General features: G+C 36.1%; 1 protein-coding gene across 1 annotated transcript in view; it reads left to right on the top strand.

Annotated features, from left to right (window-relative positions):
• The window catches only part of LOC150100022 (leucine-rich repeat flightless-interacting protein 2-like), a 164941-nt gene that overhangs the window by 29565 nt on the left and 108828 nt on the right, over positions 1-26548 (top strand). Inside the window, exon 4 of the mRNA XM_090402326.1 lies at positions 926-1000. Coding sequence (XP_090258452.1) covers positions 926-1000 — 75 coding nt within the window. The remainder of the gene's footprint in view (positions 1-925; positions 1001-26548) is intronic.

Genomic DNA, 26548 nt, shown 5'->3' with positions numbered 1-26548 from the left:
TCTCACCTTCTTCATCTTAGAATCACTCATTATGTCCATGTGGTATTTCCACAGGCCTTCTGTCAGTTCCACTGCTTTTCTGCTGATACTTATGTTGATAGCATCTGTGTTCAGTTCTTCTGACATTGTGTTTGTTCCAGTAGCTAACTTTTCACTGTTTGTCCTAGTTCCCTGATGAAAAATAGCATGGAGTCTTGTTTAAGTGAGCAGTTTTCCATTTAGCATAAAATTTCATTATTGCTATTTATAATAGTGCTTCACGGTATAAGCAACACCAAGAGAGGGAAAAAAATACATTTATTGAACTCGCTAATATTTTAATGGTTTCCTATTATTTTCAGTGCACACAGTTATAATTTGCTGGGGAGAAAACCATCGAAATATTAGTAAGTTTAATAATGTATTTTTATTTATTTATTTATTTTGTCTCTTGGTGTTTATACTATGAAGCACTATTATGAGAATTCAGTGACACCTAAGCCTTCCCATATATTTTCACCATGTTAGTTTGTTTCTGGTTAAAGCCAGTACAGAATATGGTTTGGTCAGTTAAGTCCCAAATTGCCACCCATTCTTGTTCATTCAGTATCCATTAGATACCTACTAACAGGGTGCACCACATGAAGGGACATGATATTAGGTCAAAAGCCCCAGTTGACTATCCATATTTCTGGTTTCGATCCTTAAGCACACATGAAACTAGTATGAAATTCTAATTGTGTTGGACTGTCTTATTATCTGGTGAACCCTATGTATGTACCAGTACACTAGAAAATGATGAAATTGTATATTTTAGGTTGTGTTGTTTAAATGTAAATAATATAGTCTTATATTTTCTTATACTTTTTATGCAGAAATATGCTTATTTGGAAATTTAACAAAGAATGAAGTTCCAATCCCCCACCCCTTCTCTTTCAATATTTAGGCAGATGAACAGAGTGATCGTCACTATGAACTTCTGAATGAGCCAGCACGTACCACTAGGCCAAATAGGGATGTGGTAAGTTGGTAATTAAAAAAAGTGTAATTAATTAAACTTTTTTTTAACTTTTATAGTAATTATTTTTTTTAAATAACAGTTGCAGAATGTATACAGACACTATTGGCTGAGGGAGCATGGTAACAATTAGGAAAAGAAATTTATTAATATTTGATTTGAGTAACTAAGTTATAATCCTTAGGAAATGCTAATGAAGGAAGTCTATTTGTTTTAGGAAGTAGAAATAAATGGGATGAAGACAGAAAGGTTAGTTGATGTGTTCAGTGCAAGCCTGTGTATTAAAGGTGTCAGGTAGAAATATACACACAGTATTGTTTCTAGTGTTTAAGTGATAGATGTGTTGTTGGCACTTTTCCTATAGGCTAATTTTTTGAGATTTGATTTTCACACATACTCTTTTCACATACATGAGTTTTTCAATATTTGTCGATTCTCAGAATATCATTTTTCTTGCTTATTTTAAAGCATTAAACTTTAACCAGTATAAGTTTCTTAATAGCTCTTGTTGTATGTATTTGCATACCCTCAAGGGGTGTACAGGATATTACAGGATATTATGATAGTACTATATGAAAAACTTACATCATTACTAACTTCCTATCAACAATTTTCCTCTAAATCAATCTGCTATCTGTTCAAGACCCCAACATTAACAGATCTTATATTTCTATCTTCTAAGGCACTTTTTGCTGTATCAATCCACCTATATCTTACTCTTCCTGTGAGTCTTTTTTCCGGCCAACACCTGGCAGAGAACACTTGTTTTGTTAATCTTTCTTATCCCATTCTGTTTAAGTGACCATACCACCTGAGATTAGCTCTGCTAACAAAGTCAAGTTCTAATATCCTTGTTTTTAATATGATATTGCCATTGATGCCATCTGTTCATGCCCCTAATCTTTCTCAGGACTCTCAGATCTGTGGTTTCTTAACTTTCTAACCAGGCTCTCAGATCCATAAGTTAGAATTGGTTTGAATACTGTCTTGTATAGCTAATTTTTAGTATTTTGACTAATTTCTCTCATTCCAAATAAATTTATTCAGTGACTTCCTACCATACCAGCTTTGTTGATTCTTGTCATTTCCATATTTAATTTACCATTTTCACTAAAAATCGTGCCTAAGTAGCTGAAATATTTTACTTCAATAGGGTCTCTATTCATGATACAGTTGATATTTTCAATGTTTCTGCCTATTTTCATTGTCTTTGTCTTGTTATTGCTGACCTTCATACCATATCTATTACGACAGTTATTCAATTTAGTCAGGGAATCTTGCAGACTTGTACTGGATTTATTTAAAAGTATAACATCATCTGCATAAAGTAAAGAGCTGAGATTAACATCTCCAATTTTGATATCACTTCTGCTTTCCTTCATAATGTGATCCATATAGATAATGAATAAAAGATGGGATAATGTACATCCTTGTCTAATGCCAGATTTAACATCAATCCATCTTCCTGTACTTCCTTCAATTCTAACTGCTGACTTACAAGTCAAATGAAGACTAAGTATTGCTTTATATAATGCCCAATTGACACCATATAACTGTAGCGTTTGGATAGCTTTACTCTTGACACCTCGTCATATGCCTTTTGCAGGTCTACAAAACTTAATACAGATCTTTGTTATAATCCCAGGATTCTCAACTATTTGTCGAGTGAAAATCTGATCCTGACAGCCTCTGTTTCGCCTGAATTCAGCTTGTTCTTTACCAAGTTTGTACCCTTCTCAATCGTTTCTCAAGTATACTTGCATAAATCTTAACAGGCACTCTCAGTAGAGAAATACCTCTGTAATTCTCATCAGTTTTATTTCCCTTTTTATATATGGATACTATGAGAGCGCTACTTCAATCATATGGAATTCGTCTCTCTGTCAACGCCTTCTGAACTATGCAGTGCAGCCACTGCAAGACTTTCATACCTCTATACTTGAGCATTTCTGGTCAAATATCATCTACTCCAGCTGCCTTTCCACATTGCAGTCTTTTGATGGCTTTTTTTTTTTTACTTCAAGCATGGATATGTATTTCTGATTGCATGCCTGTTGACTGTTTTTTTACCATTGTGCTGTCACTGGCTGTTTCATTTAGCAATTTTTTGAAGTAATTACTCCATACATCAAGGCTATCTTTTCTCCAGTTTTCATGTCATCTTTATCATCTCTAATTCCTTTTACAGCACTCTTTATACCATTTCTGAGCTTTTTCAACAGCCTTCAGAATATTTTGCCATCTTCCTGATATTTATTTTCTATGTTCTTTCCATAGTCTTCCCATGACTTTTCTTTAATTAGTTTTAAACAGTGTTTAGCTTTCTTACATTTGTCTCTGTATTCTTTAAGAGCACAAGCTGACTTATTCGCTAGGAACTTTCGATATGTTTTCTTCTTTTCCTTCACTGCATCTTTAATTTGCTGTGTCCACCTTGGAGTTCTGATTTTTCTCTCCTTGCAGATAACCTCACCATATGCCTCTCTGGTTGAATCAGTGAATGTTTTCTTTAGGGTTCATGTTCTACTTTTCAATATGAAATTCAATTTTATCCCCAAAACTAAATGGTGATCACTTCCAATTTCAAATTCTCTGTGCAATGTAATGTCTTGTACCAGTGAGTAAACATCACTATCAACAATAATGTAGTCAATGAGACTTTTCTTATTCCTTGCCTCTTCTCTCTCCATATCCCGAGGCAGAAATCCAACAGGTATTTGCCATTATTATTAGCTTTGCTCTTTTCTCCAAATTTTCTCAAAATATTTTTATATGTCTGATAGTCATTTCCTACTCTGCTATTTAGATCCCCAACAAGGACTAACTTTTCCTTTTTCATTGTGTCAGTTGCTTTCTCTAAAGCCTCAAAAAATTCCTCTACTTCTACCTTAGTAGAACCTTCTGTGGGACCATAGGCACAAATAAGTCTCATTGTCCAGTTTCCCATTCTGATATTTGCCCACATCACTCTACTTGATATTGCCTGCCATTCAAGAAGATTAGCCTCATATTTAGTGTTGAATACTATAGCTACTCCTTCTTTTCCCTGATGGTTATTGCCTCAATATAACATTATGTACTTATTGCTTAGAAAGATCTCACCAGTTTTTGTCTTTTTTTTGTTTGTTTGTTTCAGTCATCCATATTATGTCGATCTGGTAGTTATCCAATCCTCAGCTAGCTCCATTTCTTTGCCATTCAGTCTTCTAATGTTAATAGTAGTGATGTTGAATTGGAATGTGTTTCAAGATTTGTTCCAGTAACTGGCTTTTCGCTGTTCTCCATGGTTCATTGTTTCTTCTAGAAACAATGGGCCCTTAACTGGGCAGTGCCTTATCTGACATGAAATTCTGTCATGTTGTACCATCATTTTGCATTGTGGTCAACTAAATCCCAAATTGCCAGCCCATCCTTGTTTGTTCAGTATCCAGGTAAATACTTAACAGAGTGCACCACAAGAAGGTGAGGAATGGTCATTAGATCAGAAGCTCTGTTCAGTTCTCTGTATTCCTTTAAACGCTGTGTAGAGGTATCCTCTCAGTCAGACAGCTTTGACAAGCATCCCCTGTCATTAATGTGTAGTTGAATAATAATGGACCATGGTCTATTCCTTCTGGTACATAACTGGTTACCTTAAATCTTGTAGCCTCACATCTTTCATATACCACGTTTTGAAATCTGTCAGTCATCCTCTTATCCATGTCAATCTTTTATCATCCAATCCCATATTCTCCAATTTATACATCTGTGTTCCATGCTATATTAGCAGTAAATATATCTAAGGCTTTATTTAGCCTTAGCAAAATCCAAAAGTATCATGTTTTATTCATTCCTCTTGTCTAACTTAACATTATTATAGAATGTGAGCAAGTTGCTCAAATGTGAACATCTTTTAGTAAACCCATGCTGTTCATTGCAAAGTAGAGATTCTCTGTCAGCTCAGTTTTGAATGCGAGGCCTAACCAACTTTTCCAAAATCTTCACTACCACTCCAGAGATACTGATAATGGGATACATTACCCATTACACATTACCCTTGTGTAATGGGATTACCATACATTCTTTACATTCCTGTGGAATCTTCCCTATTCTGAGACTCAAATTATATAACCTAGTCAAAGGAATAGCCAGTTCAGCTGAACACACTTTTAGCACACATTCTGATAGCCCATCAGTCCCTATTGCCAGATTTTTATTCATTTTGTGCAACAGCTATAGTACATCTGCCTCCTCAAACACATGAGTTTCTTCATCCAATGAAGAAACCAGATCATCAGGTGCATGCACCATGTTGAAAGCTTTTAGCAAACTGAGCACTCATTAGTTGAATGTCTGCACGGTTAGCCTAGTGGCTGTGTGCTTCGCAACCATATGACTGGGGAAGAATTGTCCCAGGTTCGATTCTAGTCGAAGACGTGAGGAATTTGAGGATCTTCCTCAGCCATAGCCAAGTTAGCCAGTCTTGGGCGCTGGCAGTAGAGTTTTTTCCACCAGTTTATCTGGCGTTTTTCATCCCGCAAGCAGGCATACCGGTCCCGTGAACACACACGGATCTACAGCCATAAATACTTACCCCCCCCCATGAGGGAGCTCAACTCTCCCCAATAGGGACGGGGATAGGAAACTCCATTTAAATAAATAAATAAATTAGTTGAATTATCTCATCTTTCAGATATTGTTATTGACACTATTGACAGATATTGATACTTACAAGCCTGTCACTACAAACCTTGAACCTGTAGGGGAGTCCCAATTCCATATCAAGGATATCACCAAATTAATTGCACAGATCCTGAAAAGGTACATTTTAGTTGCTACACTTCTGGTTATGCTCCACAAAAAATAATCAGGCCCTTCTCTTCCTCTCTGGTATTTACCAAGTTCAATGTGATTGCCTCTGCCCACTTTAGACAAACAGAATGTGCAGTCAAAAAACTTCAGGAACACAAATTTTACATCATCTACAATAAGCCTGAAAAATAACCATATTTATAACATCCTCTGGTCCAGTACATTCCTGTGATATCAGTGTTGATTTAAATTTGAGTTGCTGTTTGAAGTGCTTCTACAAATACTTAAATCAAAATGATTGTTTATTCACTAGATAGATTTGAGAGAGAGTCTCATCCTGGCATTTTTTTTTTTTTTTGTTCTTTTTTCAAATTAAATTGATGTTTATAATTTGTTATATTTTATTTTATTCATTTAATTTATTTTTGAGTTTATTTAATTTTATTTTGTAACTACCCATTGTATGGTGGTACTTCAGTTTGTGGCTCAGATCCACACACACACACACTAAAAAAAAAAAGAAATAACATCCCATTGTTTGTGTTTCATTTTGTGCATGTGCACTGATGATATCTTGTTAGTTTCAGGTTGCAACATTTGCAATAATAAAATTATTCTTGTGAATTAGTGTTTTTAATAATCAAGATATAAGTGGATTGATTGCAGTCAGAAGTGTCCAAAGACAGATATATAAGATCTGACAATACTGGAGTGCTGACAAGTCAGAGAATAATCTGAAGGAATATTTTTCATAGAAATTAGTAATAATGTAAACTTAATTGTGTAGTAGTCATATCCTGTACAACTCTTAAGAGTAGTCATCGCCATCAATGCCCATTAGTTTTTTTAACTATTTCCTTCCATTCCATTCTGTCCACTGTTAGGTGGCTTAACTCTTCAAACTCCACATCATTCCTTTAAATCATTTATCACTCTCATCTTAATCATTCTCATATGCTGTCCATTGTACCGAATATCAATTTAATCTTTCTGCTATTACCCATCCTGAAGATATGTCCAAAAAAATTGTCTCCTTCTAATCATTTTCTGCATTAGGTATTCTTTCCAATTTACTTTTTATAGATTTCTTCATTTGTTACCTTTTGCATCCATCCAATTCATAGAAACTGCCTATAGCACATTCTTTCAAATGTGCTATAGGCACATTTGAAATATTTGCCTCAGAATTTTTCACCATTACTCATGTTTCACATCTGTAAAGAGTGCTTATGAACAAGAATGCTTCCAGCACTCTCAGCTTTATGTCAAGCCTCACTGCTTTGCTAATCCATATCTAATCCTTTGTCTGTAGGTTAATTTTCCCTTTTGTTATCTGAGATCTTATCTCCTTTTTTTTTTTTTTTACACTCAAAATCATGCATTATGTTACTTCCTAGATATGTGAAACTCCTAACCTCTTCCAGCTGTTGACCTTTATTTGCTTCATCCTCTTCTCTCTGAATATCATTGTTCGTTATCGACTTGTATCTCTTTCTTCACTTGAAAAAGTGCCACTGTTCTTTCTAGTTCTTCACCTACTCCAATAATATCATCTGCAAATATTAATTTATTGATTTTTTACTTGAAATGAAATTCTCTTTATATTATCCTTTATGACATTCATTGTTCTTTCCAAAAACATGATAAAGATGCTCTGGGATGTTGGGTCTCCTTGTCTTTTGTCCCTTTTTGTCTGGAACCATCTTCCTGTTTTTCCACAATTTCTCACAACAGCCTCTGCATTATAATTGATGTTCTGCAATAGATATATCAGGTTACTATCCATTCCATAAGATCTGAGTACAGTCCATGTCACTTTCTGCTCTATGCTGTACATTGTTTTCTGAAAGTCAACAAAGCAGGCATAAATATTTATATTTTTACACAGAGCTTTCACCACAATGGTATTTGCAATCTCAGCATGAATGTTTGTGCACAGTTCTTGCCTCTTCTGAATCCTACTTGTTCATCTAGATTTTCTCTTATTAATTTCCTTACTCTGTCTGTTAACATCATCATATGTACCTTTCTTGCATGACTCATTAGGGCGACTGCTCTGTAATTTTTGTGGTCCATTTTACTTCCTTTTTTTGTGATGGGTAATAGAAGTGATTTTGTCCATTCATTTGTTGCTCTCCCTTGATCCCATGCAATGTTCCACAACTGGTGAAGTTCATCTATTATTGCCTTATCACCATGCTTTTGCATCTCCTCAAATCTCATCATTCTCAGGGCTTTCATGGTTCTTCAGATGCTTTACTGCCTTTACAACCTCATCCCCCTCGGTATCTATTTATCTTTTTCTCTCTCTCTCTCTCTCTCTCTCTCTCTCTCTCTCTCTCTCTCTCTCTGGTTGGTGGTAATATTTCCTTCAATTCATTCAATTCATCAGTTAACCTCTTTTGGACCTCAACATCTCCCTGTGTGTTATATAACTCTAAGCAGTCTCTCTAATTTCTTGTGTGTTTGAGATTTCACTATTTTCATCTTTTATGGCTCTCTACTTTAGCTTCATTTCTTGTTGATGTTTCCAATAATCTTTTATAATTCTCTTGGTCTGTATTCACTGTAGTATTTATTGATATTCTTGCACTGTTCCTCTAACCAGTAGTTTACTGGTTTTCTGACATTCACACCATCACCCAGCTCAACAGTATGGTATCCTAAAACACCGAGCCAGAACTCTGTTCCAGTGACAATGCTCTTACCAATGAACTCACTTACTTGCATCAACACTTTCTTAGCCAATGGCTACGATCTCCATAGAATAGAAAAAAATACTAAATGCTAAAAATACTAAAATACCCCATACCTGAAATCCCCTCCATTCCTATTACACAAGACTACAGCAAAACTGTTACCATCCTATATGTTCAAAGCATATCTGAAAAGATATCTAGGGTGCTTAATAAATATCAGCTATGCACCATATTTAAACCATATGACAAATTGGCAACTCTCATCCATTCACCTAAGGATATGAAATGTCCTGTTTTTGTGACCTGACTGTTGACATTTGCCTTCTAGAATATAAAAAATACATTTGGCATTATCATTATGGCAAGTCGGGTCTAGCAGACCATGCCTTGGATATTCCTTCACACAAGATCAAATGGAAGGAAACAAAAGTGCTACACAGAAGTCATTATAATTCAGAGAAATTGTTTTTAGAATCAGCAACAGCTTTAAAACATACTCCAAACCTCAACAAGTATGGCTATATCAATTTACCAAAAATCTGGGAGACAGTCATTTTAAGATCTAATCAATATTTGTTTTTTCTCTCTCTTTATCCAACAATAGATGGCACCGATTAGAACTTCAGTTCCTTGTGTTGACCGTTACAATTTTTTTAAACTAGTCCCACCATTATACCAAATTGTTGTTGTTTTGTGTATTATTGTAATATTTGTAATTTATATTTATGTCAAACTGCACCAATTGTAATATTTAGTTTTTTATTATTACTTTTTTTTCTCAAGGTGTGTTTCCCCTCTTACTTCATAAATTTTCATGGTTGCTTGAGCTTGCACAGCATGCCTATGTGTTCTAATCTCTACTCACGTATAATACTATTATTTAACTTTAGTCCTTTTGTAATCTACTTAGCTTTCTCTCCCCGTTCCAAGGCCGTGAAGTATAGCCTCACACATGCTAGTATCTTAGACTTAGGAAAAGCCTCTGGCTGGAACCAAATTCTTAATCTACGGTGCGGTGCTATAACTCAAATGTATTAATCCTTAAAAATTTATTTTTGTTAACGACTGCACCATTAAGGATCATGTAAAAGAATTTTCTATCTTTCCTTTACGTACAAAAGAATATTTTAGCTACACATGTGGAATAACTCTTAAATTAATTCTATCTTAAGCAACTCCGAATTCCTCAGTCGTGGCTATTACTTTACTTAGGTCACACAGGTTCGATTTGTTTTTATGAGACAGTGCATTGGCTAACAAAGATCAGGCAGGCTATTAACAAAACCAAACATGTTTATTCTAACTGAGACAATTTATATACAAAAGTAAATAGGACATATCACATGTCAGATTCTCCACACATTCATTAGAACAAATCACTTAAAGCATTAGACAAAGAAATTATTTACACTCAACTTAGTAAACACGTGGACAGATTTTAGCACACATAACCTTACTCTCATTACTACTAACATAAGGCAAAATTACACTATACACGTTCTAAACATTAAGTAACACAAGCATTATTCAAGTCTACAGTATTCTATTATACACATTTAAACTGACGTTCGGCTTTCTGACCTCTTCATACACATTATGTTATTAGTTAAACAGAATCAATATATCTCTTTTGTACACACAATCTAGGCTACTAACATAAAGCAATCTATTTACAAGGTCTCTATATCGTGTACAGTCCTGAATCCAAAAGGGTTAGGGGTGAATTCCGCTGGCTCCTTCCTTTTTCTTGCGCAATGGCTATGATCAGGCATTATCCAGTGGTTGTTGTCTTTCAAATTCCTTCCTTGTAACTTTAATGCATTTTTCATCGATGTTAGGAACTTCGTCTGCTGCTTCAAATCAGCACGCACATGGATTGGTACATTCTTCGAAGAATTTCACGGAAGGATATCTTGTAATATTGCCAGTGAACTCCTCATGATCTCCAGAAACTACTACTCACGGGATTGCAACTCCTCGAAAAGCCTGCCACAGGCACAAAAAATGAGAGAGAGCTTCGAGCCTTAATCTCCGCCTTTTATATCATATCCAAAAAAAGTTCCTGGATTTTCTGGTAGCGCCCTTATCACCCACACTTACGGTAGGTTTTGGGGGCAAAACTCATAGTCCAGTGACCTTTGGGACTGTTGTTGACCTTCAGTTCACTAGCCTAATCCTGCCTGAGCTTTTTTTTGTTACAATTGCTTGGTTCTACATTCAGTTATTTTAATCTTATATTACAAAAATTATTACATTACATTAGGTTATATACACTCTTAATTATAAGTATTTTAATGGCCCATGTAAAATCGATATAGGTGAAAAATATTTCTATTTTTCACTGCAAGAGATTTCACACTATGACAAACTGTTCTTGTGCTCTGAAGATGCTGGATATAATACCATCGAAATATCAGCTAATAAGTTGATAAATATTTATTTTCTTTTGCGAATCAATGCTGTTAAATAAACTAGCATGTACTGCCAACACGTAAGCCTTTTTACTCGTTTGAGAATTGCAGACTGATTTGAAAAGGCTGGAAACAAAGGCATGTGAAAATAGCTGTCAGTTCAATGTTAGTAAATGTAAAGTCATGCACTTCGGTATGATTAGATATCCAGTGTCATACTTTATTATTGGGATTATGCCAGAAGAAAAAGAAACTGATCAGGTTAGGGATCTTGGCACATTAGTAAATAGGAAATTAAAGTTCAAGGGCCATATAGCAAAGATTGCAAATACAACTCAAAGGATAATTGGAATGCCGAAACAGACTTTGATATTTAAAGAAAAAGAAAGTCAGTTTGCCTCTTTACAAGGCCTTGATAAGATTTCACTTGGAGTATTGTGCTCAGTTCTGATCTCCTGGTTTCTATTGTGATTCTTATACAGTTGGGGGGAGAGAGAAAGAGAATGTGTGCAAAGGAGGAGAGTATTAAAGATAATATTGGTATTGTGGAATACTGATTATGAAGACAGATTGAGAATTTATAGGCTGCAGATACTAGCAAACAGAAGAAAGAGGGTGATATCATTAACACTTACAAACTTCTGAATAGGTCATACAGGACATTAGTAGGTGGAATTTTTCATTTTATTTAGAATGGGGAAATCATGAGAGAGAGAGCATCCTTGGAAGTTGAGAATGAATGCCTTCAAGCAGGGTTTGAGAGTAGATTTTTCTCTCATAGAGTGGTGCATGATTGAAATGAATTGCCATTGGATGTTGTGTGTTCAAGTAGCATGAATGAATTCATGAAAAGTATGACAGCTGGTGTGGGTAGTGTGTGTCCTCCCTGGGAGGTCTTTCTTAATGATATTGATGAATACTGTATGTTACGACAACAATAGACAAATATAGTGAAGATTACAAGATGGGAATTAAAATAGTCGAAAATATGAAATTACCCTAGAAAGCAAAATTAGAATGTGTTAATGAAGTAAAGGTGATATATTTTAAAAGACCTAGGGGGGAAAAAAAATCAGCTAATACCTTTTTATTCCCTTACAGGGAGTAAGTGAGGTCATTTTAGCCCTAAGAAATCTAAAAACGTAATAAAATACAAATTGATATACAATTTAAAATGATAAATGAAACCAGAGAATGTACTTATAAACCCTGTTTTGGTGTGCTTTCTTTGGAAAAGTGGGAGGTTAGTAGTGCACGCCATATATATATATATATATATATATATATACTGCATCAATGAACTATGATGTTTTGATTGGTAGAAAGTTTCTTGTGCCTAATGTATGTTATGGTAGTGATGGACATTCACAGTGTTGCAATGTATCCTTATTGCTATGGCTTCAGATATTTTTAATTTAATTTCGCTTTTTTGAAAATCAAGAATGCCTAATTATTATTATTTTATGACATTTCCATGGAGTCCAGAGACTCATCGTGGATGACCCAAATTAAGCATTATACAACAAATCCTGTCATACCTCTCCTTGAATCCATTCACTGTCAGGGAACTCGCAACCAATTCAGGCAATCCACTCCACTCGCTCACCACTCTTGACATAAAAAAAAAATCTGGTTTGCACACCCCTACTAACCACACTCTTACACAACTTCCACAGATGGCCTCAAGTTCTCTATTTGTCATATATTGAAAAATCTCATTGCATCAATTTTATAAAGCCCCCTTAATATCTTAAAAGTTTCTATCATGTCCTCTCTTTTCCATCTATCAACTAAACTTTGTAACCCACAAATCTTCACTTTATCCTCATAGGGAGTATTCCACAGAAATGTCGCCATCTTGGTCACTCATCTCTGAATCCTCTCTACCACCTCTTGGTCTCCAAGAAGCCCAGCTGACCAAATCTGTGCACAGTAGTCAAAATGTGGCCAAATCATAGCCTTGTAAAGAGGGATAACAATTTCTTATCTTTACTTTGATGTTGAAAACACGCTAACAAGTAAAGATATAAGAAATTATTATCCCTCTTTATAAGACTATGATTTGGCCACATCTTGACTATTGTGCACAGATTTGGTCAGCTGGGTTTCTTGGAGACCAATAGGTGGTAGAGAGGATTCAGAGATGAGTGACCAAGATGTGCATCAATATGATGCAAATTTTTCAACCCTAAGTGCATAACTTCACATTTTGCAACATTGAATTGACAATAATTTTCCTTGCCCACAGTGATAATTTTTTAAAATCATCGTGCAGGATATCTACATCACCTTTATCAACTATTGCCTTCCCCAGTTTTGTATCATTAGCAAACAAATGAATATTCCCTCTTAATCTTTCCCTATATCATTGATATACAAATTAAAGAGTAATGGCCCTAGTACCAAACCCTGAGTACTCTGCTAGTCACCATCATTCTCCTAGATTCCACTCCACCATATACTACTTTCTGGTGTCTGTCCCTCCTCCTCCCCCCCCCCATCTATGCTACTAGCCACATATCCATTTCATAATAGTGTTGATCTTGGATAGTTTTTGCTTCTGTACAGATATATACACATACAAACACAGTTTCCATAAATACTGTTACAACTTCTGCACACCCCACACTGTCCACAGAATTGTGCAAGCACAGTTCTGACCTCACATCAGACCACACAACCCATAAATATAGATATAAAGAGAGGGATCTGCCAAGGCGATATGGTCTCCCCAAATCTATTTACCAGCACTTTACAATACATTTCTGAAAAAAATAGACCTAAATGGAGGAATAAGCATAGATGGTGAAAAACTACAAATCCTTATGTTTCTGATGGTCTAGTACTGATATCCCACAACTCAAAAGACCTAGAAGAAATGGGTGAAAAAATGTACACAAACAGCAATAAGATAGGCTTAGAAATGAATCTAGAAAAAACAAAATGGATCAAAAACATCTAAACAAGTGACAGTCACCTATGTATCGATAACATCCCTATAGAACAAGTTGACTCCTACAGTTACTTGGGACAAACAATAAAAAATGAATAACGATTTATCTGAAGAACTAGCAAAAAGAAAGAAAGCTGCATGGCTATCATTCAACAGACTAAAAGAAACACTTAGTGATCCAAATCTTGACATCTCTATGAAGGCAAAACTATTTAATGGTGACATTCTTCCATCACTCACATATGGATCAGAAACATGGAACACGACAAGAAAAGAAGACGAGATTCTCAGAATAACTCGGCGTGCAATAGAACACAGGATTTGTAACATCAGCAAAATGGAACATGTTAGAAGCACGGAACTAAGAAAGAGATCAGGCATAAAAGATGTGGTAATTGCAGTATATGAAAGCAAGATGAGATGGGCAGGTCACATAGTCAGACTCAGGGATAACAGATGGACATATAGAATACTCACCTGGCAACCAAGAATAAAGAGAAAACCAGGAAGACCACCTACAAGATGTGAAGATCCACTAGTGAAATCTATGGTATAACATGGAAGAGAGAGAGACTCAAGATTGAGATCGTTGGAGGCATCTTTGTGACCTGCACTCATGGAGAAATCCTGCATGAAACACAGGTCCATCAAGGTAATGTAGCTGTAATAGTACTTCACAAAGTTGGAATGAGCCACCTGTTATTTCAACATGCTAAAGACACTCAGGATCAGTAAGATGTTTGTTGGACTATTAACCATTATAATGACACAGAAGACACCAAAGAACAAGTCAACCACATTACGTTAGGGCGCAACAGCTTTTGAGGACTATGAGGGCACTCCTCCACCATAGTCCTGTGAGAACACAAAAAGTGATGCTGCAAGATTTGAATGTTTCACAGAGAACGATGTCACGTGTACTAACTGATTTCCTGGGGGTGACAGCCTATCATTCCACTGGACACTTCCTAATACCACAACTTATGCAGCAGGAAGTGATAAAATCAAAGGCACTTCTCCAGCAGTACACGAACAACAGACAGGTCATTACCCTGCATCAGTGATGGTTTGGTGGGGGGTGATATATCGGAGGGTTATCCAAGTTGCATTTCTGTGAGAAAGGGATCAAAACCTCCCCTAAAGTATATTGAGACACCCTGTTTGAACCTGTGGTATGGCCCCTGAACAACACCTTGTTTCACGGTAGGCAGTGGACCTTCTAACAAGACTCAGTCCCTGCACACAAGACAAGGACCACACAACAGTGGTTGGAGGTGAATGTGCCCCTCCACATATCACCATCTGATTGGCTGTCTGGAGGTCCCAATCTGAATCCGTTGGACTTCAAATTATGGTTGGAGCTGGAGAGAGTAGCCTGTAAGAAATGACACCCCCACCATCGCCAGCCTGAAGGTGAATTTGGAGCGAGCAGCAGTAGCATTTCCATTGGATGTTGTATGTTGGAAGTTTATTTTTCACTTGATTAGACTATAATAAATTTAGTTTAATCCTTTATCCAAGTGTAAGCAAACAAAGTTTGTGCCTGAAAATATCTTCAGGACTGAGATAAGGTGGTTCAACACCAAGCACTCCAAGCAAAGGTGGACCAAGCTCTCATCACTCCTTGTCTCAGTATCTCCCATAATGCAAAGCACATCTCCTTGCGGAACTGGTATTTATCTATAGGAGTTGCCAACAGGTGTAGTACCACCTTATTATTGAATTACTCTGGATTTAGAGAAAGATGCTGGAAGTTTATTTTTCACTTGGTTATATAATAAATTTAGTTGAATCCTTTATCCAAATGTAAGCAAACAAAGTTTGCACCTGAAAATACTCGGAGTTTCCTGGTGTTGCACTACCTTACCTCAGTCCTCAAGATATTTTCAGGCGCAAACTTTGTTTGCTTACACTTGGATAAAGGATTAAACTAAATTTATTATAATGATGTTATATGTGTACTGCCATCGATATGTGGCCTCACAGACTTTGGGGCTCTATCCAAGTTGCATTTCTGTGAGAAAGAAGTCAAAACCTTGGGTGTGTGTGAAGGCAAAAGGGGTACATTTTGAACATTGAGTGCCTGCTGTATGCATGTTGTACATATGGTTGGTCTGTGCTGAAGCTGTAGATGATTTACTGATAGATTAAAGGTTTATGCATTGTTCAAGTTGTAACAGTATTTATGGCTAGACTAGGTATGTATATATGTGGGGGGGGAACCCATCCATGAGAGGGTTGGGGACCCTCCTAGTAGTGGATGGGCAAGAAGGACTTGTTCAAATTTACCTTGAAGAGCTGTGGATTGTATTCCTTAGGAAACACATAAGATGACAGCAGTGGAAAGGATGAACAAAAAGGAGAAGTTGTTCTATGAGTTTGTTGGAGATGCACATTTAAATTGATTAGACAGAAATTGAGGATATTATTGATGCTAATTCTGATGATGAATGGTGGCTGTAGAAGTATTTGTAGAAGAGGCAAGCATTGGAAACTGAGCACCTGTGTGAAACTGAGTTAAATATATTAGTGAGAGAGGCATCATTTAATCAGTCTAACTGACCTGTTCTGTATGGAGTCTAGTTTCTTTAAGCTCTTGGGGCACCACCCAGATATGAGAGCAGTATTCAACAGACAGATATTTAATTTATATAAAGTTAGAAACTATTTGGAGTTAAAGTAATGCCTTGAGCAAAAAAGAAAACCTAATTTTTTGGAAGCAAAGGAAGCATTGTTTGTAATATGCTTGTGACAAGAGAGATTTGAGGTCAGTGTTATTCCAAGAAGATAGATTTCATCTTCTTGGAATCTGCATAGGGATTTGGATGTAGTCAAAAGTAATGCTAGAAGAAACGTTTATTTGCGGGAAATAAAGCAGAGCTGCTATATTCATTGCAAGATCATTCATGAGACTGGAAATGTCTAAAATTGCATTGAGGAGGTCGGTGTTTAGGATAGAGGATATTGTATTGCAGCTTGGAGATGTTTCAAATTTTGAGAGCAAGATCCCATTTGGCAGCTGATAGTTGATTACATATGAGAACATAAGTAGCTTTGATGTAAATATGAGTACTAGAAGATTCAGTGGTCTCTTTAAATTTAGTGAAGGCAGGAATTATATTCAAGTCATGTTCTAAAAAGAAAATCCTTCCTCATAGCTTACCTTGTAGTTAGATTGTTGAAGCGATGAGTTTGCTAGTCTTTTTTTGGAGTTTTTAATAGCACTTGTGATATAATGATGATTAAAAACACATATTCATAAGAATCAATAATAATAATTTTATCATTGCAAATATTGCAGCCTGAGACTAACTGGCCATCATTAGTGCACAATCACATACACAAGGTCAAGCAAGAACAATTGAATGTTATTTCTTTTTACAAATCTTAGGTATGTGTTGGATGCCATCATACAATGGGTTATTACAAAATAAAATTAAAACTAAATGTAAGCATAAATGAATTAAAATAAATACAATAAAATAAGAATAAAAAAATAAATTAATTAAAATTACATGTGGGAAAAACAGGGATGTAGGGGGGAATTGACTGCTTGCCATTTATCAGGATGAAACCCTCCCAAATCTTTGCAGTGGATAGACAGTCATTTTGATTTTGATTTAAGACCTCGCTTGGACTATTGTGCGCAGGTCTGGTCTCCTGGTTTCCATTGTGATTCTGATATAGTGGAGAGAGTGCAAAGGAGAGTGTTAAAAATGATATCAGGATTGTGGTATGCTGATTATGAAGACAGATTGAGAATTTGTAGACTGCAGACACTAGCAAACAGGAGAAAGAAGGGTGATATGATTTAGACTTACGAACTTCTGAAAGGGTCATTCAGGGTTTCAATTTTCGGAGGGTGGGGAAAGGACAAGAGGGCATCCTTGGAAGCTGAGAATGAATGCCGCTAAGAAGGGGGTGAGGGCTAGATTTTTCTCTCTAGGGTGGTGCATGATTAGAATCGATTGCCTTTGGATGTTGTGAGTGCAAACTGTTTGAATGAATTCAAGAATAAATATGATAGCTGGTGTGTGTAGTATGTGGCCTCCCTCGATGAGTCCATGATTCCCTGGATGTCTCTCTTAATAATGTTTAAGTGCTAAAATTTTTTTAAAATAAATTCTTCATGGTAAGTGACAGAAATAAATTAAGAATATCATAAATTTAAAACAGTGATTCAGTTCCTTTAAAATGTTCTTTAATGCAAGCACATCCTTAGTGATTGTATTTACAGTTGATGTATCAGTTTAGTTACATGATAAGCTTCCAGTGCTGTGATTGCCTTTGTAATTCCTAATGATATTCACTTTCATCATGAGATCAATCTTATGTTTGAGTGGATGGCTTGTTCATATAATTTCTCCTTCCACTTCCATTATAAATTTAAATAAAAGATACAAGAATACCATAGCTATCTACTCACTAGAGACTACAGTAAATGAATAAGTCCCTTGTTGGATGGACAGTATGTTGTCAACATGCTGTCTCCAGAATATACAGTTTCATTGGTAATTTCACTTAGATTGTAACCTCTGGTTGGCATAAGATTTCATTGGAAGCTTTCCTGATATTGTCAATAACTATGAATCAGTATAAGTCAGATCTGCAAAGGTCAGGGACTGCTTGCATGATGTTTCATTTATCTTATGTTATTGTAGCATTTCTGAACAGCGTTTCTTTTGGCACCATCTTGTGTTCTTTTTTCCAGATATACAAAACTTAAATATAGACCCTTGTTATATTCCAATGATTTTTCAACTATTTGTCATGATGTGACATTAAATTAAGGGGATAAAAATCCCTTATTATTTTATAAGGGATTTTACATTATTTTACAGCCAGATACTGGCTGTATACTGTAAAATAATAAGGGATTTTTATCCCCTTAATTTAATTAACTTCGCCAGAAAAAAAATAGCCATTTGGCTTTTCATGATGTGACATTATTATGATTATTATTATTATTCTCACATGGACAGCACTATGAAGTCCAAAGACTCTTGAATTCATTCCCTGGCAAAGTTTTTCCACTCATTCACCACTCTCTAGGGGGGGGGGGGGAGAAAATCTATTCCTCGCACCCGTTAACGACACTATTACTCAGTTTCCAATAATGCTTCTTGTTCTGCACCCTCTAGCCAAGTGCTCAGATATTTTTCTGCATCATTCCTATAAAGTCCTTTTAGTAACTTAAATGTTTCTATCATATCCCCTATTTTCTGCTTACTGTTGAATTTTTTGCAACCCACAAACCCTCAGTCTTTCATCATAAGCAGTATTCCACAGACCACTTGCCATCTTGGTCACTCACTTCTGGATTCTTTCTACCACTTCTTCACTCCAGGTGATGAGACTCGAGCACAGCAATGCAGATGTGGATATATCAAGCCTTATAAACAGGAATGATAACTTCCTTATCTCGGTTTGTTAGTGTGTGTTAATCAGATTTGCCTAATACAGCCTCCAAAAAGTTTTGCTATGCTGATGACATTGCTCTAGCCACCAGACACACCAATTTTACTAAAATGGAAGATACACTAACAAACGACCTTGCAGTCCTAGATGAATACTTCAGCAAATGGAGATTGCATCCAAATCCTAGCAAAACAGAAGTTTCGTGCTTCCACCTGAACAATAACCAGGCTAACAAAGACCTCATGGTCTACTTCAACCACAAACTGCTATACCTACAACAGATTTCCCGAAATATCTGGGCATCACTCTGGATAGAACACTATCTTTTAAATCACATCTCATTAACACAGCATCCAAGCTAAAAACAAGAAACAGTATACTGCAAAAACTATGTGGAACAACAACAACACTTCGCTGCACTGCAATTGGCATCGTTTACTCTACAGCGGAATACTGCTCACCCGTATGGCTGAACAGCGCCCATGTATATTTGGTTGATGCTCAGCTTAACACCATGTGCCTTATTTCTGGAACTGTAAAATCAACCCCAATCAACTGGCTCCCGGTGTTAAGCAACATTCCGCCTCCACACATCTGCAGATCCAACTTTCTTCTACATGAATACAGCAAAATCATAGAAATCCAAAATCTTCCAATCCATGAAGACATCCCACTCCTAGAAATAAAAGGCTAAAGTCAATGCACCCTCCAACAGCAAAAAATCTTACAGAGACAAGTTTCAACATGAAGGAGAAGTGGAAAAATGTCGTGGTGTAACACTTCAACAGGGAACTTCCATGAATTAGTGGACTCAACACAGATGCCTTCGGGTTTTGACCTACCTCAGAAAACTTGGTCTGCCCTTAATCGAATTTGCACCAACCATGGCAGATGTGCAGACCACCTTTGCAAATGGGGCATGATTGCCTCACCCAGGTGCAACTGTGGAACTCCCCGCCAGACAATTAATCATATTACAGCAGAATGTGTCCAACATGCATACAGTGGAAACCTGTCAGACTTCATCCATGCTACACCAAGTGCAGTTGACTGGATAATCAACCTAGACATTCAGTTGTAGCCTATTCTTGAGTGTCTCTTTTATGAACTATTATGTCTTATTATTGTACATGTGTCTATTACTATGTCCATATATATTAAGTTTGATTAATGTAATGTAACTTTTCATGTGTGAGCCATATGCTAAATAAATAAATACCAAATAATCTATCTAGCCACCTTAGTGATATAACCTCTGAACTTCAACTCCTTGTCTGCCACCTCTCCCTCCAAAACAAAAAAAAATCTCTAGCCTCATCAGTTTCCTGAAGTATAATTCCATCAACATGGTACACGGCTTGTAATCTTTTTATCTTGAAAAATAATTTTAAAGCTTTTCCACATTAAACGGGTAGTATTTTGCATATACACTCAGCTGGCTTAAATCATCCTGATTCTTCTTTACGTTGCCTTGATTAACTATTACTGTACTCATTTTTCAACCTCAGCAAACAACTAAATATTTCCCTTCAAATCATTCTCTGTATTATTTATGTACAAATTAAACATTACTGATCCACTTGCTTTCTTTTGGATTCTGTTCCTCCATATACTACTTTTTTGGTATCACTCTCTCTCTCTCCCTCCATTATTCACCCTCATCCATATCATAAGTTTCATATCCATTATCATTTATTTCAATTTGCATTACAGAGTTCCTTGTGAGCAATATCATCATGCAATCATTCCCTTTATACAAGTCATCTGTCACTTTGTTATTAAAAGTTAATAAATTACTAAGACATGACTGACCCTTCACAAAGCTATGCTGCACCCCCCCCCCCCCAATATATTAGAATATTCTTATTCGCCTATTCCCGAATTCTGCCTTTGACCAGCTTTTCCAATACTTTTACCACTGTTCCCGAGATACTGATTGGCATATAATTTGCTAGCAGTCTTGATGCCCCCTTTATGCAGAGGAATTATTTTGCACTATTTCCACTCTTTTGCAGCTTTACCAGGACTGGGACTTAAGTTAAACAGTCTGGTCAGAGGCATTGTCAATTCATTTGCATATTCTTGTAATATACAAGCTGATATCCCACCTAATTGCATGGTCATATTTGTTTTTAAGTACTAAGTACTTCCATTTCATCATCCTTTATTATCATATCAGTTCCTGTCACAGCAGTATCCTTACTTAAATGACAGATTCTTGCAAAATGAAAACTCTTGTCTCATTTTGTATGCTTCTGCCTGCTTACTACCATCAGCACTCATTGAAGTTATCCTTCTGTAGTCATTCTTCCTTTTACTTGCCACATATAAAAATAAATTTTTGGGATTTCTTTTGGCATATATATATAACTTGAAATCAGTTTGAATTGCATTTGAGATTTTTGATATCATTAAAACAGTTCACAAATATTAAGTTTGCAAATATTATTCTGTTGAAAACATTGCAACTAATGTCATATAAACTTTGTGAAAATACACCTGTCCAATGTGGAAGTGACATGACACACATATATACAGTAAAGCGAGTTTGTGCCAGGCAATGTCTTAGGCATATTTCTACATGCCTAAGAGTCATTACCTACCTTGCTAAGGCCAGCTGCCTTAGCATATTTTATATCTTGGATTCATTTCCTATCCTGATGGTTAGATCTTCAGTAAGTCAGCTGCCCTTGCTAATAACTGAAGAAATTCCTCTGCTTCTTCTTTAATAGAACCTTCTGTGGGACCATCGGCACAAATAAGTTTCATTCCCTTTTTCACCTTTTCAAATTTGTCTGCATAACTGCTTGAAATTGCTGCCAATCAAGAAGTTATCTTTGTTTGCTGAACACAACTACTTCTTCTTTCTCTCCCTGATAAGTATTACTAGGGTATAATATCCTGTATTTATTATTTATCTGGATATAATCTCTTTTAGTCATGTTTGTTTCAGTAGCATCAGTTATGAATGACTGACAGAAGAACTTCTCAAGTTCTTCTGTCAGTTTGAGTTCTTTTCCATTGATACTTCTCATGTTGGTGGTGTCTGTCTTTGAGTTTGTTCTAATAGTAGACTTTCACTGTTTGTCCTTGTTCCCTGGTTAAACAGCTATATCATATCTCTCTTTACTGATCATCAACTAAAGTTTGCAACCTGCACACCTTCAAAATTTAGTTGTAAGTAGAAAAGAGGGGACATGATAGAAACTATTAAAGTGATATAAGGTTCTGTATAAGGAACTTCTTCAGTATAATGACGAATAGAGAGAGAGAGAGAGAGAGCTAGAGGGCAGCATCCATAGAAGTTGTAAAAGTGTTTGCTTGGAGAGTGGTGAATGAATGGAATGTGGAATACTTCCTCATATGGACTACTCCAAAGACTGTCACTAGCTTGATGACTCGTCTGAATCCTGTCCACTATCTCCTTATTCCCAGATTTGAATTTTTCAGGAAATGACAATGTATATTAGAATATTAATTAAAAATTTTAATCAATACCCTCCTATATTTCAGCAATGTTACATTGCCATATTCAGGGATCACAAAATAATAATATCTGCTTGCAGGCACTAACATTAAGCAAATGAGGCTGAAGAAAGGCAACTGAAGTTGGTCTTAAAGGTACCCCCTAGTGGGCTAAATAGGGTTGTCTTGCCCATTGGGCTGATGTTCTTAGAATGCAAGCTTCCCAAATTTGGGGCAGTCTCATGCACCCAAATTTGTTGAGGGTTAGGGAAGTTTTTCAAAGCTGAGGCTGATTAAAGGAATAATCTTTCATACTTGTACTTGCTGCTGTGGTGTAATAAAGTGGCCTTCTTCCAGCCTATCGTGTGGTAGGTGTCCAAAGCATGGTCAGCAAGTCCTGAGTGGCTGTATTGGTGAAAGTGGATGTAGTTCTTGTGTTCGGATATCTTGATATTGGCTGTCCTGCCTGTTCAGTCATAGTAGGATAGTTTGTAACTGCAAGGGACCTGGTATATTCCAGGTAGGTCTAGGGAAGCAGCTGGTTTTTGGTGGTGCAGATATGAGATGCCAATTTCCTATGTGGTTTGTAACCAGTTGTGAGGTCATAATTTGTTGGATTTTTGTTAGTTTTTCAGATATACCCTGGAGATATAAGGAATGGTGATATATTTAGAGTATGTTATGAAAGGCAGTTGTGGCTAACTGGTTTTAATATTTTTTGGGGGGTTGTAGCCATTTGCTAAGAAGGTGTTAAGGATATGGTTAAGTTCAATATTTAGGGCATTGTTATCTGAACTGATTAATTTCCCCCTGTTATATAGGGTTTTTATAATCCATATTGTTCACGGGGGGGGGGGATGACTGCTGGTGAATATATCTACATGTATGTGTAGGTTTTCTATAAACAGAGAAAGCCAGAGATCCATCAGGCCGGTGTGTAATCAGTGTAAGGAGACTGTTATTGCTTTCCTTTTCCAAGTTTAACTTGGGAAAGGAAAGGAAAAACTTGGATTCTAGGGTGTTGATTGTTTATGTGTGTTGAGAAATTTTGGAGTGTATCCAGGCTATGTGTACCAAATGACGAACACATCATCCATGTAGCGTATCCAGCAGTGGGTTTATGTGGGGCAGAGTTTAAAGCTTTTTCTTCAAAGGTCTCCATAAAGAAGTTGGCGAGGAATGGAGAGAGTGGAGACCCCCATGGCTTCCCCCTCTATCTGTTTGTAGAATTTTCCTTGTCAAATGAATAGTCTGAGTTCATGATGAAATGAAGTAGGACTGAGATATCAGGAGGAAATTTGTCTTGGACAAGGTCTAAGGTATCTTTGAGTAGGACATTATTGAATAGGAGGAGATATCAAAGCTGACCATTATGTCAGTGTGTTGGAGTGAGAGGTTTTCTATACTGGCTTTAAAGTGGGCTGAGTTTTTCATGTGTAAAGGCGTGTTGCCAGTATATTGTGTGAGCATGGGAATTGACAACATATACTAGAATATTAATTAAAAACTTTAATCAATACTTCCAATAAAAACTCAGCCCACTTTAAAGCCAGTATAGAAAACCTCTCACTGCATGATGCTATACATACAATAGCATAATGGTATAACTGAGGTTAATCATTTAAAAAAAAAAAAAAAAAAAAAAAAAAAAAAAAAAAAACTTCATTAATTTGTTAATCTGATAAGACTTTCCCATATTTTAGATAAAGATAGGCAGTCGTTCCTATTCAAGTTCAGGCAGTGAAGCAAGGCCTCAGCACTCTCTCTCTTTAAGCAAACACTCAAACTTGTACTGACAACAATGAAGTAAGCAAGTTTCAGACCAAAGAATATTGTGGTCTGTCTATTCCATGTTGAGCTAAGCCAGATTTATCATATTTCCTGTAGTAAATATAAGATTGATGTTTTTATATTCTCTTTTCTATTTGAGCATCCAGTTTGTCCGAAGTAGAATAGATGACAATCACAAGGAACTTGGTATTCACCAGGGAGAGACAGAGGGGAGTATTTATCTTTTGAAGAGAGAAAACAAGTTGATAATTTATTTATAGGTAAAAGTAGCTACTAAATTATATTTCTTCAGAATTCTGGAAATCTGTTCTGAGGCGCTTGAAATGTATGGGATTGGAACTCGACGTACTGTTTCCATGTTATTTAAATAAATTAAACATGCTAATAAATTATATTTTTAGTTTAATCCTTTATTCAGGTTAAGCAAACAAAGTTTATGCATGAAGTTACTTCACAACCCAGTTGTGAAGTAACTTCATGCATAAACTTATGCATGAACTAAGGCAACTAATGACTTCACATTAGTTGCCTTAGTATCTCATAATGCAATGCACACATCCTTGTGGACACGTATAATGCTATGCATAATGGGAAAGGACCACTACCCAGACCAGGTTTGACCTTTATTGGTGTCTTGTCAGTGGGAGCCAGATCCTGAAGTGATACCAAGGTTAAAGTAATGCTGAAGTCATATTATCATATACAAGTAGCTAAAAGGTGTCACATCTTATTACTAAAATACTCTGGATTAGAGATAGATGTTGAAAGATTTTTCACATGGTTATACTATAAATTAAAGATGTGCCAAGAAATTATATTCTTTTTTCGTTTCATCCTTTATTCAAGTATAAGCAAACAAAGTTTGCACATGAAGTCATTTCATGACTGAGTTACTTGTATATAGAGGCTAATGACATCACATCAATTGCCTTAGTATCTCATAATGCAATGCACATATCCTTGTGAACATGTATAATGCTATACATTATGGCATAGGCCACTACCCAGACTGTTTTTTGACATTTATTGGGATTTTGTCAATAGGAGTCCTTCCTTCCTTTGCTTACACTTGGTTAAAGGATGAAACTAAGTATATAATTTCTTGGCATCTTTAATTTATAATATAACTAAGTGAAAAAATTTTCAACACCTGTTATTTAAGTTTGGCTTGTAGGAGTCAAACAGATGTTGCATAGATAGTCCTTTCTGAGAAGTCATTTAATTTCATATACCATTTGCTGTTTAAGAGTAATTGATGTGGAGTAGAACAAACAGTGTTAGTACATCCAAATAAAGTTTTATAATTCCTGTCCTTTGAGAAGGTTTGCTGAAGAATGTAGTGTCCAGTGAAAGTAGGTTTTTCATATACTGACGTAGTTAAACTGATGGTGAATGGATGAGAAGAATATCTAGAGAGGATAATTTGTCTCTTTTAATTTCCGTAGTGAATTTAATATGCGGATGCAAAGTATTTATGGTAGCTAAAAATGTTGGTAAAGTTTCTTTATTGTGTAGCCACACAGCAAAAATGTCATCTATATACCTAACCCAGAATGAAAGGTAAGGGTGTATGGATGCAAAAAGGATATCTTCTAGATGCTTAAATAAAAGTTGTCAAGAGCAGGGGGAAGTGAACTTCCCATGGCAGTTCCTTCCACTTGGCTGTAAAAAAACTTGTTTTGACAAACAGAGTATCCAGAGTGCATTACGAAGTTGAATAATTTCACTATATCCTGTAGGAATGATTCGGAAAGCTGCTGTAATGTCTCCTTACAAGGTACATTGGTAAATAGGGATTCTATATCAAAGCTCACCATAAGATCAGTAGGTTGTAGGAAAATTGTTTCAATTTATCTAGGAAATCGAATGAATTTTTTTTTTTTTATAAAAGATTGGGACTTTCCAGTATGAACTTTCAGTAGGTGTGTTAAAAATTGCTTATGCAATAAGTAGGAGAATCTATTCAGTCTGTCTATTGGACAGAGTGGATTGTCTTTCTTATAGATCTTCAATAAACCATAGA

The sequence above is a fragment of the Typopeltis vanoorti genome, chromosome 13, assembly GCF_054136105.1.
Source record: "Typopeltis vanoorti isolate ZY-2024b chromosome 13, IOZ_Tvanoo_1.0, whole genome shotgun sequence".
Classification (NCBI taxonomy): Eukaryota; Metazoa; Arthropoda; class Arachnida; order Uropygi; family Thelyphonidae; genus Typopeltis; species Typopeltis vanoorti.
Note: the sequence above shows the minus strand (reverse complement) of the source record. Positions and strands in the feature narration are given on the sequence as shown.